The 20,035-nt window shown below is 45.1% G+C and overlaps 2 protein-coding genes across 2 annotated transcripts in view; one reads left to right on the forward strand and one right to left on the reverse strand.

Moving 5' to 3' along the window:
- Positions 1 to 4,773: 4,773 nt before the first annotated feature.
- LOC118790254 (gremlin-2-like) lies at positions 4,774 to 5,274 on the forward strand. The gene has a single exon (XM_036547159.1). It carries the CDS (start codon positions 4,774 to 4,776, stop codon positions 5,272 to 5,274), a length of 501 nt encoding a protein of 166 aa, XP_036403052.1.
- A 2,742-nt stretch (positions 5,275 to 8,016) lies between these two features.
- Positions 8,017 to 20,035, reverse strand: part of LOC118790255 (formin-2-like) — a 58,290-nt gene continuing 46,271 nt past the window's right edge. Inside the window, exons 17-20 of the mRNA XM_036547160.1 lie at positions 17,117 to 17,168; positions 15,223 to 15,372; positions 8,985 to 9,066; positions 8,017 to 8,654 (exon numbers count right to left, since the gene is read on the reverse strand). Of these exons, the coding sequence (XP_036403053.1) occupies positions 8,628 to 8,654; positions 8,985 to 9,066; positions 15,223 to 15,372; positions 17,117 to 17,168 (311 nt within the window). The 3' untranslated portion in view covers positions 8,017 to 8,627. The remainder of the gene's footprint in view (positions 8,655 to 8,984; positions 9,067 to 15,222; positions 15,373 to 17,116; positions 17,169 to 20,035) is intronic.

The raw sequence follows: 20,035 nt of genomic DNA on the forward strand, positions 1-20,035 counted from the left end.
CACAGAATACCATACCATACATACTTTATAAACAGGTTTTACACTGTCCGTCTTCAGCATTCTCTGTTTCCACGATTCGCTAATATGTACAACAGTATGCTGATATGTTACACATTACATGAATACATTCAACAATAAGCTGATACATTCGACAGTACACTGATGTTTACATTTACATTTATTCATTTGGCAGATGCTTTTATCCAAAGCGACTTACAAGTGAGGCAGAGTACAGCACAGAGAGAGCACACTGACGCGTTTGGCAGGGCCTGCATTAGGAATATATTCAACACCAGCACGTTCACCCATACAGCGCTGTGCTGGACAGGACCCTGCCAGTGTGTGGGGCAGCTCTGCGCAGCCAGGCCTCTGACAGAGGGGAGGAGGGAGAGATTAGAGAGCTGCAGACTGCAGTGGGGGTTTGTTTTACTTTCCGACATGAGCTCCACACCATCATTATCCCTGAACCGCAGCGTCTCACTGGGAGACGCGTGTGGAAAGCTGGCTGGAGCTGCCGTATCACACTTAGCAGAGTTTCGGACCTGCAACACATCACAGCGCAGGCTCTACAGTAGAACACATTTATCATGTCATGTGCAACTAAACGGTCCCCCGCTGACCCCGGGGGAGCTGAAACTCATGCTTCAGGGAGAAAGCGCAGTAATGCTCTGTGGGGAGTGATCTCTCTGCTTAGAGTTTATGGCAGCCGCTCATTCCATGACTTTCAGCACGCAGAATGAGGGAGAGCAAAGCTGTCCAAATAAGGAGTGCATAGTGACATCACAGAGCGAGTGAGGAGGGCGGGGTCACATTTCAAAGGCCCTGTGTGGGGTGACAAGGTTAGGACACTGTGCTGGTGTGTGGAGATGTGCTCAGATGCACCAGGAAATGGACCCATCTTCAATTGTTATTAGGTATTTGTTCAGTATTTAATACAGATAGATATTTACTGACACAGCACTGGTTGAGTACAGCACCAACGCCCCACATGGGAGTCAAACCTGTAATCTTCCGGTCACAAGCACAGCGTCCTTCTGTCCCCCATCCTCTCAGTCTGAGTGAGGGTGCTGGGATGTGATGGCTGCCCACAGGGGTTCTCGCAAAAAAGCCCCACGCTGGGAGAGGCCTGCAGAGCCGGATCTTGGCGCTCTGCTGTAGAAAGCGTTTGGCCAAGTCCAGCAGATGAAAAAGCACTCATCACTGTGTGATCAGGGAATTACACCAGGTCAGCTGGAAATGTGATGCTCTTTTCAATCCAGAATTAAGCTAATATTTAGATTTTGCAGACTCTGTACCTGCCAGTGTTGGTGTTTGTCTTTCCACACACCTCCTCTGCGGTAAGGCTGTCCTCCGGGCTGCCAGGGGCTGCTCTGCCGCTGCAGTTTAGGGTCTCCAAGTCGTTTCTCCTTTAGAGCGCCACAATGTGACAAATTGAATTCGTCCCCTTCTGCCCTCGAAAGAATGACTTTGAAGAGGGAGCAGATTTAGGGGTGGGGGCCAGGCCTCATCCTGCACTGGAGAGAGGAGCAGGGGAGGGTGATAAAGGGTAGGTGGGCTGGCCAGTGTCTGGCTCTAACATCCCAGATGGGTCGTTTGAAGGGCAAGCCCATCTCCAGGGCTCAGTCACTGCCAGGATAGAAGTCAATTCAAAAGGAAAGTGCTCAGAATCCTCCTAATAACTTTCAGATGTTTCTGCTAAATATGTTTACATATCTATACCATACTTCATAACTCGAATAAGCAGAACCATAATTATTTTGCTCAGAGTCAAGAGCAATAAAATCGACTTCCTTCTTCTCCTTTGAAGCATCTCCTTTGATTTAACAGTCATGTTTATTTTTAGAAATTTATATAACTGACAGAAAGCGAATACATGCAATGACTCAGTGAACAGATCTGGATGGATGGACTCAGAGCTGACAGACTCATTTCCTTATTTTCTAGGAAAGGAAATAAACAGCTCCCTCTGATGAACGTTACTGATTTAATTGTCATTATCCAAGCTGTCAGATCATACTCTCTGTTTCATGTTTGCTTTTACGCTATAATGTCAACCAAGTACTAGACTTTGTCTTACCCTTATACGTGTCTGATCACTTCCCTCTTGGACACAGTGATAACAAGAAAAAAATAAAATTTTAAAAGCTGCAGCAGTCACGGATTATGTAACATACATTGTAGGTTTGAAAGGCGTGTTTTAACACTAAGTTCCAGGATAAGCAATTGACTTCTCTGTGCTGAGCTCAGAAAGGCTTGTGTGTCTCTGGCAGAAGGTAACGTCGCCCCCTAGTGTCAGGAACACAGAATAACTCATCCTTTTACCTGTGGAACAGGGTCATTGACTGAGGGAGGCAGTTGCATGTGTGAGTGTGTTTGTGTAGACAGTAAGGGCCACAGGCCACCCTCCTCTCTACACCGGCGGTATGCTGAGCAGATAGCAGCTATTGTTGGCCTCTTTGCACAGAAGTCCTCCGCTCTCACAAGCTCCGCATGTTCACTCTCTGGCTCTAAGCAAAGATCAAGGCCTGAACGTCATCCAAGCAAGCTCCCAGCTGTCCTCCTCTGAACAGTCTATCTCATGTCTTACAGCACGGAGGATTCTTCCTGTCAAGCCAAAGGCCACATGGCTCCCCAGTGCATGGGACCTGGGTTTTGGGTGTTGTGAGCTGTGTGCGTAGTGAGCTGACTGTGTGCCTTGTTCAGGGCTGTCGGTTCGATCCCAGCTCTGACCCCAGGGGTCATATCACCCCACAGAAGCCCCCGCTGGCTTTTATGCATGCTGTAATTGCTTTAGTGTGTGGAAAGCAAAGCCAAACTCACATCCAGAAGATTCTCTCTGATGAGCTGGTCCTGAGGGAATCATCAGGCTCATCCAGATCTGTTCTGTTGATTTGTTGTTGATTTTTTGCCATAATTCAGTATGATGAACTGTAGTGAGCAAGTTAAAAGAAAAATGTGCATGTAGCATGACCCACTCAGCCAATCAGAGAGCAGAGGACAGCTCTGGAAAAATACATGATAATGGTATTTAGTTCCTCAGTACAGCTTTTTGGAATTTTACAGCACAAACTATTGCAAAAAATCATCAGAACATAATGAGAAATATCACCTATAAATTAAAGAACAAAAATTAAACTAGTTTTCCATGCTTTAAAAATGTGAACTATACATATACTATACAAACCTACTGAAAGCTGAATTAAGTGAACCTGTTCTCACTGTAATGCGATACGTCTGCTGGTGAGAGATTCCTTTCACAGTTATAACCATCCCTCCATGCAGTATCCATGCCTCAGAGGCACTTCAAAGCTCTGGGTTCCCTGGCTGATCTGGGTGCTCTGGCATAGTGTACGCTATCTTAATTACATCTTCACACAATGTTCCCATGACTGACTGACCACTTTCATCAGCCCGTTTGGGCTTTAAGAGAGCAGCATAGATCCCACACAGTGAAGTGTTTGTGGGTCGATGGTATCAGACACACATGGCTGTGTTTACTCTGAGGGGGAAAGCAGCTTTTACACTGCTGCCCAAATACAGTGAAGCTTCTGTTATATTACTGCATCCTTAGATATCTGCTCATTTGATGATCAGAGGGAGATATCTCTATTCTAAAAATTACTCATCAAACCTGTGTATAAAATTGCCTTGCTATATTAATATGGCTTGATATGCTATTCATGAAACATTTTTATTGAAGAGAGCTGGCATATACATCCTCCTTACCACAACATGCTGTCTGTGCCAGCTTGCAGTTAAAGTGCACAACCAGTCTGTAGTAATGATATGCAATGAAGGACCCTGAAAAATGTTTCAGGATCAGATGAGCTGGTGACCACCGCCTCTTGTGAATGGGGGTATGACTCTCCCCTGTGTCCAGAGACACCATCAGGTCTGAGAATGCAAGAGTCAGAGCAAAGAGATTATGTCCCCCAGGGGTTATCTCTGGGGGGCTGGGTCATTTAAGAACATGCTCTGCTGGGGTCTTAGGAGGACCAAGTGCTGGAGCTAAGTGTTGCATTGTCTAACCTGACTTAAAAGTGCACTGTCTGATAGACAGACAGACAGACAGACAGAGACAGATAGACAGATAGACAGATAGATAGACAGACAGATAGACAGACAGATAGACAGATAGATAGATAGATAGACAGATAGACAGATAGACAGATAGACAGATAGACAGATAGATAGATAGATAGATAGATAGATAGATAGATAGATAGATAGACAGATAGATAGATAGATAGATAGATAGATCACTTTATTTATCCCCAAGGGGAAATTCCAGTGTTACAGCAGCAATTCACAAAATGACAAAAGACACACATAACTTACAGAAACATACACAATGAGGTAGATCTGACAGAAACACACACAACGAAGTAGATTGAGATCTGTCTCTGTAGAAAGGAAATGTCTTGTGAAATAGCAGCCTCTGCCTGTTTCTCGACCTCCGCTGGGGTTGAACTGAACACCAGTGAGGAGAGATTGCCTGTCTGTGTTAGGATACTCTACCAAAGTTGCACAGCAGATCCAGCAATCATATTTCCCAACATGTGCAGCCTAAAACCCTGGGTCCTTCACCATGACCTACATCAGGTATCTAGAAAATTAGGGAAGGTCCATTAGGAAAGCTAGAGAAGATGCCAATAAGTCCTTAAGTGAGTAGGGAAAATTAGCCTTTCACATGTGCAAAATGCATATAATGTGTTGTGAATGACATCCGAGAGCGTGTGAGGATTTTAACTATGTTCTCTTGTTTCTTGAAGGATGTTGTGGAAGCTTGCCTTCTCTGTGCTGCTGGCAGGGACTCTCTGCAGGGCTGTGGAGTGCAGGAAGCACAGGCCTCAGGGCTCCATCCCCTCGCCCTACAAGGGCCACGGAAACACGTCCGACCGACGGGCACGCAAACAGGAAGTGCTGGCGTCCAGCCAGGAGGCGCTGGTGGTGACGGAGAGGAAGTACCTGCGGAGTGACTGGTGTAAGACGCAGCCGCTGCGGCAGACGGTGAGCGAGGACGGCTGTCGCAGCCGCACACTCATCAACCGCTTCTGCTACGGCCAGTGCAACTCCTTCTATATCCCGCGGCACATGCGCAAGGAGCAGGAGTCCTTCCAGTCCTGCGCCTTCTGCCGGCCGCATGCCTTCACCACGCTCACCGTGGAGCTGGACTGCCCCGACCTGCAGCCCGCCTTCCGCCACCGCAAGATCCAGCGGGTCAAGCAGTGCCGCTGCATTTCCGTGGACGTGGGGGAGTCGGGCAAACCCTGACCGGCCCGCTGCCCGCAGCCCCGCAGAGGAGACTGCCTACCCTGGGGGGGCGGGGGGGCATGTAACGGGCCAGATAAACTCACACGTTTTATGGACAGCGCAGCCAGTGACTCTGAGCCAATGAGAAGGCAGGAACCTTCCTGAAACCTAGACACCAAATAGGCAAACAGTGACAGACCTTTGATGGAGAGAGGACTGCACAGAGATGCCACTGGGAGGCTTCTTGGCATGTCCTGCCTGGTTCCTGCTTTTGTAAATACATTACATACACATTACACCCTTAAAAATTTATCTGTATTCAAGCAGCAAAACCTGATATTGAGTGACTGAAACTAGCCTCTGTTTGGCATATGGCACACATGACATCGCACTGTGTGTATGAAAACAGTGCGATGGTGTACAGACAGCTGTGTGTATGAACGCAGTGCGATGGTGTACAGACAGCTGTGTGTATGAAAACAGTGTGATGGTGTACAGACAGCTGTGTGTATGAAAACAGTGTGATGGTGTACAGACAGCTGTGTGTATGAAAACAGTGTGATGGTGTACAGACAGCTGTGTGTATGAAAACAGTGTGATGGTGTACAGACAGCTGTGTGTATGAAAACAGTGTGATGGTGTACAGACAGCTGTGTGTATGAAAACAGTGTGATGGTGTACAGACAGCTGTGTGTATGAAAACAGTGCGATGGTGTACAGACAGCTGTGTGTATGAAAACAGTGTGATGGTGTACAGACAGCTGTGTGTATGAACGCAGTGTGATGGTGTACAGACAGCTGTGTGTATGAAAACAGTGTGATGGTGTACAGACAGCTGTGTGTATGAAAACAGTGTGATGGTGTACAGACAGCCAGACTGTGCTCAGACACTGAGCTGCCGGAGAATAAAGAGAAAGCCTTACTCTGCCAGAGTGCGGGACTGCCAGGCTACCTCTGCTACCTTATTACAAAATAACACAGATATTAAACAAATCTGTCAAGGGCCAAAGGAAACTATTTTATATATGTATTAAACTATGGTACTATAAAATATACAAAGAGAGAGTTGATGGATTATATATTAAATCTATTTCATGTAGAATACTTTCTTATTGTTTGTCTTGAAATAATGTGTGTGCCTGTGAGAGTGAAAAATAAGTCTGTGTGGAGTCAGGTCCTGCCTGAGTGAAGACAGAGACATGCACTCTCAAACACCTCCGCAGCTGCAGAAAGTAATGCCTTGCACTAAACATTCACAAACATTCACCGTCTTGCACAAAACATTCACTAGCATTCACCGTCTTGCACAAAACATTCACTAACATTCACCGTCCTCACACCAACAAGCAACAACCCACCAAAAAGCATTCACCAAAGTGCGCTATCAACCGTGCTGAAGAATCCAGCTTTATTACAGATACACACCACGACAGGGGTACAGAAACACAGACATACTGGGACAGACTTTTAAGAAAAATATAATTTGCATAAATAAAAACAGAACAAAATCTTTAAATATCTTTTTGTATTTCTTTTGAGATTGCATTTGATTGCAACTGTTTGCATACAGCATGTAGTGTGAAAGTCCAACGTAGAGGCTCGGATGTGTAGAAGGGCTCTCGGATACGCAGTAATAGGAGAGAGGAGCTTCATGACCTGGCAAACATTGTCCCTGATTGACAAGACAGGGCAGCTCCCACCCCAGCAGTCAGGAGGCATTGCTGTGCCATTGCTGATCTGCATCGCTAGGCCTGGTGTTCAGCGGGTGTAACTGCAGGGCTCCCTGTGGAACCTCAGCTGAGTAAAGGCACTTACTGCATCACCACTGCTCCTACTGCATGGGCTCATCCCAACCCAACAAAAGAGCTGTCAAGCCTACATACTTTGGTATGCAAACAAAAATATATTTATTTGAAATAATAACATATATTACAAAATATAATTTATTAAACTATCAAATTCAAACTGTCACTTTCATGTCTGCACTTGTAGGCACATATTGCACAGTATGTTTAGGCACTCATGTATTTCTCTAATCACACATTGATGTCATAAAGGCAACTGAAATATTAATATTTTCCTGATTTAAAATAATTAATCAGTCAATCATGAACTTTTTTATGGCACTGGCATTTGCCTAAGAGAAGTGTGGATCTAATTTAACATCTCACCATACCATGATGAAACCTTCCTGCATAATTTTTGAATTATTAATATGAATTAAATGGGATCCTATATTTTGCATAAGCTGTTAGGTTGCTTTTAGAGTATACTGCAGTACAGATAACTTTCACAGAGCTGTTTCCCCCCCGTGTTTGCAGTTATGCCGCTCAGGATGTGTCTCATAAACATTTACAGGGACCACTGACGAGGGTGTCTGCGATGGAGCGGGTGCTGAGCGGGCCCCTCACCGCAGAGCAGGTCAGTCTCCTGCTGACTGAAGCCAATCACATTTCAAAGAAACTGAGGATCAAAAGCATCAGCACTGACGGCCATCTTTAAAAATCCACAAAAGCTGAAAATAAGTTTTCCATAAACACAATTTTACAATGCAGTTAACATTCTCTAATATGTGCTGTGCACACTGCCAGTTATAACAAATATAATAATATAATCCATACATTTTGGACATGTTTCACGTTTTAACATTCATATTGTTTTGTGAGGGCCTGTAATCACAGAATCTTTTTTTAAAGTCATAGTCAGTAAAGATAAGAAATCATTAGCTTACTTGAATAGGCTTTAAATTAAAACTTCTCTTTCAAAATGATGCTTTATAAATTATAAATTTTCCACCAGCACCAGAGTAATTAAAGCTCATACCAGTGGCTCAAAGTAATGCTGTTGATGGCCAAGCTGAACACCTCCTGAAACATGGTCATAAGAGCAGTAACCCTCAGATTGACCCTCAGTCTGCCTGAGCAAATAAGAATGGCACACCAGTCTATCCACCCAGAACATTTCAATGCACAGCGAAACCTCTCTCTTTACACATTCATAGCACATGATTTCATTCAAACTTTTTAGGTTGTGTGCACTGAAACACATTCTGTCCATTTTCAAACCAGTGTCAAAGTTGCCTCATTGCAGCTATAAAATGAATCTGAAAGAGAGGGACCGCAGTTTAGTTCGCGCTGTGGAGGCCCACCTCCTCTTCCCATGTAAAGGTCATTATGCATCATCCGGGCAGCATACACGAGACACAAGGCAGGCAGTTTGTGTGCACAGATGTCATGTCAAAAGCATAAAGTGTTAAACATTCCAGAAAAAGAACCAAACTAAAGTAAAATGAAGACCTAGTGTCACAGATCATGGTTCTGTTGATGCTTTTCTGCTTTTCTTTCAAACTTCTAGAAAGGAACAATTCCAGCTCTTCAGATCTTGGTGCCCAGTTTGGCTTTCTGGAAAAACCAGACAGAGTACAGTGACTGATGAGTCTGAATGAGTTTATATTAGTAAAGACACAGCATATTTGGCAAAATTTTTCATTTGCTAAACAGACACTTGGTATGCCAAAAGCTTGCTCAATCTTACTTTGCACTGATCATTTCATAGAAGTATAGCACATTATAAATCTAATCATCATATATGTATATATATAAACAAAAAAGAATGCTACTTGATATTTGAAATCATTTGTTTCACATTAATTTGGTCTTGTCCATCTAATGTGGCTGTCCTAACTGCTGGTCCACCTCTCCCCTCTGTAAAGTCCAGAAAAACACACTCACTATTCCAGAGGCTTGTTTAGGTTTGACGCTGTAGCCGGCCTTCTCTTTGGCCTGTCTGACGTTGTCCTCTGCAGCCTTCAGCCTGAAAGAGAGCAGTTATGCACCTTGTGCTTTTCCTGATGAAGTGGAAGAAGAAAACGACAGGAATGCGAGACAGGACTGCAGTCCGGGAGAAAAGAAGAGGAATGTGAGACAGGACAGCACTCCGGGAGAAAAGAAGAGGAATGTGAGACAGGACAGCACTCCGGGAGAAAAGAAGAGGAATGTGAGACAGGACTGCAGTCCGGGAGAAAAGAAGAGGAATGTGAGACAGGACTGCAGTCTGAGAGAAAAGAAGGATACAAGCATGCAGTCAAAGCACGTTACTGCTTCTCACTGACGGTACAGTCAGCACTCACAACACAGACATCACTCACATACCTCCATACACTCACCTAGGGAAACGTACATATTTTACTTTAATGTATTACGTGTATTCAGCCACACGCTGCAGCCATACAGCTAAGAGTTCAGGTTGAGCACTGGCCAGACAGCACAGCCAGGACACAGGAGGCCAGACAGCACAGCCAGGACACAGGATCTGAGAATGCATATGGTTTCACCCCACTGAGCACCATGCACCCTGCTGCCCTGCTGCCCTGCTGCCCTGCGCACTGCACACTGTCCTAACGATGCTCATTAGTGCACTGTGTTAACACCTAAATCACCCGCAGGCTAAAGCACACAGGCCCAGCTCATGGTGCAGTGCGTGTTAGCACTGAAGGACAGGAGAGAGAGGCCTGTAAGGGCTGTCCCTCAGTCTGTCTGTCTGTCTGTCCCTCAGTCTGTCTCTCTGTCTGTCTGTCCCTCAGTCTCTCTGTCTGTCCCTCAGTCTGTCTGTCTGTCTGTCCCTCAATCTGTCTCTCTGTCTGTCCCTCAATCTGTCTGTCTGTCTGTCCCTCAATCTGTCTGTCTGTCTGTCCCTCAGTCTGCCTGTCTGTCTGTCCCGGGCTGCATCCCTCTCACTCATTGCTGTTTCTTTAAATGGTGTGAGGGAAACGCCAGGCCTCCATGATCCCTCGCTTTAAAATAAGAAGGTAGCAACAGAAAAAACACAAGCATGATATCTAAACAGCCATGTTCAGATTCACTGAATGATAAATACTAAAGTACAAACTTCTGCAAATAATGATAAATAAAAGATTTTCATTTATATGTTCAAATCAACTGCCTCTTTCACAAAAACCACAAAGGAAAAACATGAAACTTTCCCTTCACTGAGAGCCATGCAGTAGGACAACACCACCAATGAGCGCAGATGCTGATGGGTTCTGGCAGCAGTGAAGTTTCTACAGGAAACCTGCTGTGTAAATGTCTTGCACCCTGGGCCTCTGCGGCTCCTTTAGCACTTCACTGGTTTGTATACAGTAAAGCAGCACTTTGCCGCCTTCCTGTGCAGCCCAGACCAAACCATGTGTGACCTTCACACTTTCTAAGTAAACTTGACACGCTTCTCCTACCAGACCTGCCTAATCTTTGTGGTTGGAAGTCGTTAAATTAGACACTGGCTAGTCATTAAATCAGTTCTGACGCCTCAGACAAGGCACAACACTTCCCAGGATCCACAGATTCTCACATGTGTGGATGTCCGGTCCTTGGTTCCTTTACCAAACAGCTCTCAGCCTCAGTGAGGAAGCACTCCAACCTCACCTTTGCAGAGCCCTCTCTGAGGAAGAACGCGACTGAGCGTGAAGCTGGTCCCTGAGAGCGCTCTGACACAGCACTGTATTCACACAGTTCAACTGCTAAAAAGAAGGATGTCAAAATGTAGTCATATGACATTCCAGCTCTTTTAAATCCTGACACATGAGAAAGCTCAGTCTGTATGCATTAAATACAGTGCCAATGCAGTCATGTTTGTGGTCGCGGACGGAGGAACCTGTGGGCAGCTTTGGACTGCAGGCCCTGTGGAGATGAGCTGTCCCTGATCACGCAGAACCTGACGTGTTTACCCAGCACAGAGTTACGGCCCCTCTCCCCTGTGGGCTCCAGTGGCTGGACGTGGCCATCAGGAGCAGGTTACTTTAAACAGGGCAAACTGAACGTGTGCTTCAGACGCTACAGCGCAGACCGGGGCAAGCCTGGCAGACTCATATCTCTAAATTACACGCCATTGTGTTTGCTCCGCTGCAGAGGGTCAGAGATTCCCACCCCGGGACCCGCCAGCCAGGGCGCAGACTGCAGGTCCAAATATGGCTGGGTTCTGAGGGAGGTCAGGCTCTGCTCCAGAGCTTTCTCTCTGTCATAATTAAGAGCTCCAGAATCACAGACTTCAGACAGTTACCAGGGAACTTTGGGCTGTAACAACATAACAACAACAATTTAAGTCTGCAATATGCACACATGGAACTACACTCAAAACATGAAGAAAGCAAAGATCAGAAAGACAAAAGCAGAACAGGAGTTCTCAACAGGTTTTTTCTCTCTCCACACCATCAAACACATTCGGACAGAAATACCTGCCTGCAGGCAGACTGTCTCACAGCGTACATCTGCGAGACAATTTTTAAAACTCGGTACAATGAATCTCACATGATGTTTCCGATCAGTTAAAGCAGAGAGATGCACAGCTGAGCGTAACGACTGTGCAGGACATTGAACATTCAGTGCAGTTTACAGGTCGGAGTCAGAGGCAGGACGGCAGTTTGCAGGTCAGAGTCAGAGGCAGGACGGCAGTTTGCAGGTCAGAGGCAGAGGCAGGACGGCAGTTTGCAGGTCAGAGTCAGAGGCAGGACGGCAGTTTGGAGGTCAGAGGCAGAGGCAGGACGGCAGTTTGCAGGTCAGAGGCAGAGGCAGGACGGCAGTTTGCAGGTCAGAGGCAGAGGCAGGACGGCAGTTTGCAGGTCAGAGTCAGAGGCAGGACGGCAGTTTGCAGGTCAGAGGCAGAGGCAGGACGGCAGTTTGCAGGTCAGAGGCAGAGGCAGGACGGCAGTTTGCAGGTCAGAGGCAGAGGCAGGACGGCAGTTTGCAGGTCAGAGTCAGAGGCAGGACGGCAGTTTGCAGGTCAGAGTCAGAGGCAGGACGGCAGTTTGGAGGTCAGAGGCAGAGGCAGGACGGCAGTTTGCAGGTCAGAGGCAGAGGCAGGACGGCAGTTTGCAGGTCAGAGGCAGAGGCAGGACGGCAGTTTGCAGGTCAGAGTCAGAGGCAGGACGGCAGTTTGCAGGTCAGAGGCAGAGGCAGGACGGCAGTTTGCAGGTCAGAGGCAGAGGCAGGACGGCAGTTTGCAGGTCAGAGGCAGAGGCAGGACGGCAGTTTGCAGGTCAGAGGCAGAGGCAGGACGGCAGGGTGCTGCGCCGGCTGCTCGTGTCTTTGATGCGATAAACAAATGGAGCACGAAGCAGGCACATTATACGCGAGTCTGGAGACCCACAGACAGCAGGACCTGCTCACTGCGAGGGCAATAAGCAAGGATTTACACTCTGCAGAGACACTCAAATCCCTGCACGAACAGGGTGCAAAAATGATCATTAAGTTTTAGAAATTGGATACTGTGGAGGTACTGGAATTGTATCTAGCTCCTCTATGAGGGCTTCTCTACAGAGCAGACACAGAGCCAGCGAGTCTCCCCCTAATCCAGTCAGTCATGAGGCAGAAGCATCACTCAGAGCCACAGCACACTCCTCCGTGTACTTTATCCCCACTTAAGAGACATGCTTCCATCAAAGGACAGAAGAGTGCCACTCACAAGCCTCTGTGTACTTTGCCTAAATGACACTTTAAGGTCCATTTCTCCCTGGCTCTGTCAAAAGGTACCTCAGGGCTCAGAAGGGCTGATAATTCAGCGCTGTTTAACAGAGCGAAGAGGCAGGGGAAATTCCCCTGGGGTTTGGGAGCTCTGAGTGAGGCCAGAGGCACTGACAGCACAGCCCTGATTAAGGGGTAGTCAATGCATGGCCTGGCTGTGGACACCATGCAGCTCTGGAGGGCAGTATCATTTAACCAAAGTGGGGGCATCTCTGAAGAATAAACAGGACAATCCACACAAACACATTTTTGCTGAACTTAGATTTTGCATGTTGAGGACCAGTTGAAGCCTACATTTAGTCATTTAACATTTAACAATCATATATCTATAAATAAAACAATCAAATTTTCTTTGATATAGTCTTAAAAAGATAAAATCAAAACATCACATTTATGAAAGGCGTTATTTGCATTTTTTCAGGACTTAAGAAAACATGATTATTATTCATGATTAATATTATTATTAGTAATTATAACACACCCCATTCAACAGCACATTGGCACAGAGAGAGGAGAGGGAGTCACAAAGACAAGCAACCCTGCTGTGCAGTTAAAACAGATAAGCAGAGAAATGTCAAATGGCAAAAAGGTTAAAGAAACAAAACATATTTTCCATCTCTGCCTTGATTTAAGTAAACAGGACTGACAGCTTGGTGTGGATTTCAAGTAAATAATATAACTGCTCAGTCCTATCAGCAGTCAGGAGTATGGGCTAATTTAAATAATATAACTGCCCAGTCCTATCAGCAGTCAGGAGTATGGGCTAATTCAAATAATATAACTGCCCAGTCCTATCAGCAGTCAGCAGTATGGGCTAATTTAAATAATATAAACTTCCAGCCCTATCAGCAGTCGGCAGTATGGGCTAATTTAAATAATATAAACTTCCAGCCCTATCAGCAGTCAGAAGTATGGGCTAATTTAAATAATATAAACTTCCAGCCCTATCAGCAGTCAGAAGTATGGGCTAATTTAAATAATATAACCTCCCAGTCCTATCAGCAGTCAGCAGTATGGACTAATTTGTATTTGTTGACTTGTCAGTCGTTATCTGAAAACCTCATCATGCCAGTGGGGACTCACTTAACCAATCGAGTCTTCTTTTCATTACCCAGGTTAAAAAAAGTTTTGGTTCATTTCACAAGCTCTATGATTTTCAATGAATTCTAATGAGGCCGATATAATCTAATATTAAACACATGGCATGTGTTTAAGGAAACTCGTGCTAAAAGATAAGCCCAGTACTTGGGGCTGAATGCTAACATGGGAGACATTATGGACCCTGTCGCCTTTCCCCTTTCAGTAGTCTGCTACAAAAACATTCAATCAGATTATTATCAGTTGCAATCTTTTAGACTAAAGGTATACATATACCTACCCTTGCAAAAACAACTGCGGAAATACCACTGCAAAGCATCCATGACTGATCACAATCAGCTCTGAACGTTATGATAATTTAGCGGGAAGGAAAAATCTGCACATTAAAAGCGAGGCCCCCTCCCTCCATATTTCCTGAACTGAAACATAAACAGCAGGGAGATGCCTGTGAACGGAGCTGTGTGTGACCCAGCACTGGAATCCTCGTTTGGACCGGGGGTGCGGGTTGGCTCCCAGGGAGAAATGCTACTGTGGCACAGAGCTAACTGCTTCCTTTGAACTGACATTGTGCTGAATTTCTCTGCAGCAAGCTCAGGAATGCTGCTGCCTCCACCTTCCTGCACAACAAAGGCCCTCTGTCCACTCCAGGAGGGAGATGTGCAACAGATCTGACCCTAGGTCAGGGGACTGCATTTTCAATACAGACCCAACAAATAACCGCTCGCCAAGACATGCATTTTAAACATGAGTACCAAAGGTGAGCAGGTTTCTCACCACAGCATGCAGGTGTTTTGAGTTGGTGCCACACTGAGCCTGAACTGCACCACCACATGGGAGCTATGAGGCCCCCCTCTCAAACACAGCATTACTACAGTGAGTGAGGGGCTCACAGCCTGGAGACCGAGAGCCGAGAGCCGAGAGCCGAGAGCCGAGCGCCGAGAGCCGAGAGCCGAGAGCCGAGAGCCGAGAGCCGAGAGCCGAGCGCCGAGCGCCGAGAGCCGAGAGCCGAGAGCCGAGAGCCGAGAGCCGAGAGCCGAGCGCCGAGAGCCGAGAACGGAGCACTGAGGGAGACTAATACATCAGAAAAGCCTGAGCAATGCAGACAGAGGAAACACTCCAGATTATATTCCAGGAGCAAACTATTAAAGACCATCAAGTGGAAACAACATTTTGTTTCATCTATACTGCATTATGAATCTGATGGTGGCTGAAATTTCTAAACATGGTTGTGTAAGTGATAAAAATGCAACCCTTGCCTACACTGAAAGAACAAAGCACTTGGACTGAATCTGCTCCAGAGAAAGAGCTGACTGAAGGTAAAGCATGACGGGCTCTGGCAGAGACATGCACCCCATACCTCTCCTGTAAGATCACTTTGCTCTCTTTCTTCCAAAGGTCTTTGAAATCTGTGGAGAACTCATGCCACACAGAGAAGTGCGTGTGCGGGGATACCTCCTTCTCTCCCGCCTTAGCTTTGACAGAGAAGAACACGGTTAACTCCAAGAACCTAAAAATAAAAGGAAAAACATGGTATCACTGCCAAAATGAAAGGGAAAAGATCATAAAATTATTGAATAAATTAATGGACAACATTTGTGCAAACTACCCTTTTTATAGTATATACAGTAATATAAGGTATGCTGGACTACACATGCTACACAATGTTGAATCTCAGGACAGAAACATGGACTGTAGTCAATGGCTATCATTGCTGAATTCACCTGCTTTGTCAGACTGTCAAAACTAACAAAATCAAAACCTTTAACACATAAAACTCATAACATTGCTATGTCTGCAAGTTGATTATAGATGTTTAAAGCTGAGGGGCAGTAAGAACAATGAATTTATAATTTCGGAGCACATCCTTGCATTCACAACAGAGTGATCGCTTGCGGGCAGTTTTAATCTCCAGAAGAAGCTCGTTGGTTGTGCTATGTTGGGCATACCGGTGGCTTTGGGCGTCTGCAGTAACTACAGCCGAGAAGAGCAAAAACACATTTCTTTGCACAGTAAGGTCTCCAACCACCTGATTGGCTGCTTATGAGAACACGAAATGTGTCACTCTTTTTAAGTGAAACTTTAAAATGACACCATGCCAGCATTCAGGCCAAGCGTAGAGCAGTCTGGAACAGAGCCACGAGCTAACGATTTACTGCCACATAATTAATGAGTCTGAGCCGAGGCTGAAACTGCCCCTGATTGGCTGGCCTCACTCAGCCAGGTCCAATCCTACACACAACCATCAGGTTACTTGTGGGTTTGTTTAGCTCACACACGCCCCCAAAGACAATATATGGCTGCTGTGAAATTTAGAGTTAGAGTTTGCCTATATCTTTGCCAGCCCTTGAAAAGGATCATCTTTGGTCATTACCAAATGAATGCTACCACACTAAATCTGGGGAGGCCAAGGTGAATGTGTCTCTATGGCTGCGTTTCAGCCTGTTCTTTGTTTGTTAGATTGAAAGGTTAGTGTTCGTAAACATGCCTGCTAAAATCACAAATTGATCTTAGACTCTTTAGTATCATCCTAACACATTATAAATACTTCTCACATTCACATTTGGAAATATTCTTGGAAATTAATTGGTGTTGGAACATTGATTTTAAGTCTTGAGATATTGTGAACTGCCCAAAACTCCTGCAGATTATCTTCTTAAAGAACTACCATCAATAATAGTAGTATCAATAATATCAATAATGTCAAATAATATCAAAAGTGTGTATAATGTGAACTGTATGATGAGATTATTAAGTTTCATACAGCAGGACTGAGGTAAATAACAAACACATTGATTTTGGCCCATCTTTGTCTTGATCTGTGCCGTGCAGTAGTGAATTTGCTGTTTGGAATTGCAGTGAATGTCTTCCTTGCTTGGGCTGACAGCTGGCTGGACCTCTGCTCTCTGCTGGGTTTAGCTTCATAAACACAGAGGTGAGACTGGAGCTCTCATCCAGCCACTGATCCTAACAGCAGCCTGTGGAGAGCAGCTTCCATCATCTAAAGGTTTCCATGGTGTCGACAGGACCACAGCAACAGCACCTGAGCCTGCCAATCACACAGCGCATCACCAACATCTGCAGAGGCTGCTCACTGCGCACCCCGGCTCAGCCTGGCACAGGACCCGAATAACGCTACTCTGCGCTCATGAACAGCGGAGACTGGGACCTTTACAGTGATTATTCAGAAACTGTGGTAGCACTTTACATGTGATACCACCCGAGCGCAGGGCGACAGCCTCTGATGTCCTTACGCAGTGTGAACGGCAGCCAGCTGTCTCTCCTCCGTCTCCAGCTCAGTCTTCGCTGTAGGACAAACAACAGCGGCGATCAGCGACATCTTCTGCTCACACTGCTTTCAATACGAGAGAAGCATCACAGAGACGACAGACACTGTGGACATGTTCATTACCTGTTATTTCTCACTGCTCGTGAGGACCTGGTAAAATTAAACCACCACAGCAAACAGGAGGGGACCAACAGACTTACCAAGGAGAGGAGGGGATGTACCGTCTTCAATTGAATTTAATCTTACACTGTTGTTTTTGGTATAATCCCCAGTGTAGTAACTTCTTTTTAATTTAGATTCTGTCACAAAATAAAACAAGGTGATAATATTGGCAGTTTATAGTGGTTCAAGGCTGAATCGAGCCTACAAGGGGGATGTTCCTCCTTTGGGACAGTCCTACAGTGAAGCCAGGAAACACAAACACTGCAGTTTCGGACACCTAGCCAAACATTGTGCTCCAATGTAGGTCTACCTCATTCTTTCTGCCTGAGACAATATTAAAATAATTTTATCCTGGACAACCACCATCTTTTTAGTACAAGACTTTTATGTATAATGTAACATACAAGTAGTGTAAAATGTGTACATTAGAATGAAAAAAGCTCAAGGTGCAAAGCAATTTTCCTTGCCCTACACTACCACCCACAGACTCAGAGACTAGGGGTCAGAAGCTCTCTAGACACTGATCTACAGTTATGCCTTCTGATGCTATCAAATCAGTCTGTGTAACTGAAGCCAGACCACACTGAATGACATGTGGTCACATGTCTGGTATGTAGATTGCTTCTACTTTCTGATCCCAACACTAAACTGCAGATGATATTCTGCCATGTGGTACTGATTGTATTCCTGTTTGATGATTTAGTGGGAGAGGAGAATGCAGTTCAGAATACAATATACAGTTTTGTGGTTTTAATATGTACAAATTAAAGCAAACCTATAAACACAGTCACTCCAATAGCTATAAATATACTGTGAAAAACTTTTTTATGATCCTTTAATTGCAAAATATACATTGCACTTCTGCAGCATGACAGGACATGTCAGTCCATTTGGTGAGAAACTGAGACAGTTTCTTGCACCATACTGTATATGATTGTGTTTTTGGACTGTTTCTTCATAAAAGATGAATCAATGACTATTAGTCATATACTGATTAGTCAGCATATATTTACATTTATTCATTTGAGAGATGCTTTTATCCAAAGTGACTTCCAAGTGAGGCAGAGTACAACACAAGTATAGCTGTAGAGCTGGAAAAAGCTTTGCTCTTCACAAAGTTCATTTTCACATTCAATCATTCAACAGAGTTGAATTCTTCCACTCAGATTTTACCTCTATATTGTATATACAGCATTTACATGTACCATCTCTGTTCTTATTCTGAAGCTGGTTTCTGGAACAGATGGAAGATGCAACAATAAATAAGAGACTGACAAGAGGCATATTTTCCTCATGATTAATGAATAAGTAAAGTTTTGCTTATTTTAACCAGTCACACTTTCCACAAAGTATATATTCTTTATGTGTGTATAACACCTCAATTACCATAGTATAAAATATATATATATAAATCATCAACAGAATATTTTCAGGAATTTAACTTACTGTATGTCATGTGAATTTGTGTGTTGTATCACATTTGAGAACAATGCTTTACATAACCATCCTTCATACAGCATTGAATGATTTATGAAGATGCTACATCACACTCATCTCAGCATTTTATTTGCTTTTCTGACCCATTGTGGTTTCTGCCTGGGTAACTCCAGGTCATGTTGCCTAACAGAGAGGAAACACTCTGTGCACCAATGAAATGTTCCAAAGTGTCTCTGTCAACAGTGCATCCTTTAAACAGCACACAGCTGACCTGCATGTGCCGTGGGTTACCCCGCTCTCAGTGTGGCCGTTCCTCAGTCAGGCAGAAAGGCACAGACAGGCATTGAGCTCTTTCCCTTTCATGTCAGGTGGTGAAATGAGTCAGAGAAAGATGAAAGTAAACACTTAAGGATGAAAAGCAAATATGGCGGAACTGGACTAAGTGTGGGATTATTCATCCTTGCTCTTTCTCCTCCTAACCAATCAAAAGCTGCTCTGCAGGTCAACACATTAAACAGCTGCAGACCTACAGCCCATTCACACGTTCATGCACACGGCACGTTCGTTCACACGGCACGTTCATGCACACGGCACGTTCGTTCACACGGCACGTTCATGCACACGGCGCGTTCATGCACACGGCACGTTCATGCACAAGGCAGGTTCATCCACACGGCGCGTTCGTTCACACGGCACGTTCATTCGCTCTGCAGTGTGAGGTGCAGAGTCTGAGGGAGGAGTCTACTGGGGGGTGGAGCTGGAGGTGTGGGATATGGATACAAAGCTGGCCTCTGATTGGCAGCTGTGGGGAGGACAGGATTTTCCCAGCATGCTTTGTGAGAAACTGGACTGTGGTTTCATTACATTACATACTTGCTTAGCAGATGCACTTAAACAGAGCAGCTGGCGTGGTTTAGAGTTTCTATCACGTCATACAACCAGATATCAGCTGGACACAGCAATCCAGGTTATGTAACAAAGTCAAACTGGTAACCTTTGCATTACGAGCTCCTTACAACTACACATACTTCAAACGTCTATGGTGTAGCAGCAGTGCTTTTCTTTTCCATATGAAATGATAGAAACAAGGCTGCTGGTGTCAGAAAAGGAAAGGAGAATTTGAAATTCAAAGCTTCAGTCCAATGCTTTGAACCAGAGATCTGTCAACAATCTTTCTTTATGTTAGAAGTTGCATTTGTCCTGGGAATAGCCCATAGCCTCAGAAACACTACTGCCTGGCATGTCTTTCGTATTAATAAGGATTCAACACTGGCTTCTGTGTAGA

Source organism: Megalops cyprinoides, chromosome 15 (assembly GCF_013368585.1).
Source record: "Megalops cyprinoides isolate fMegCyp1 chromosome 15, fMegCyp1.pri, whole genome shotgun sequence".
NCBI classification, from domain to species: Eukaryota; Metazoa; Chordata; class Actinopteri; order Elopiformes; family Megalopidae; genus Megalops; species Megalops cyprinoides.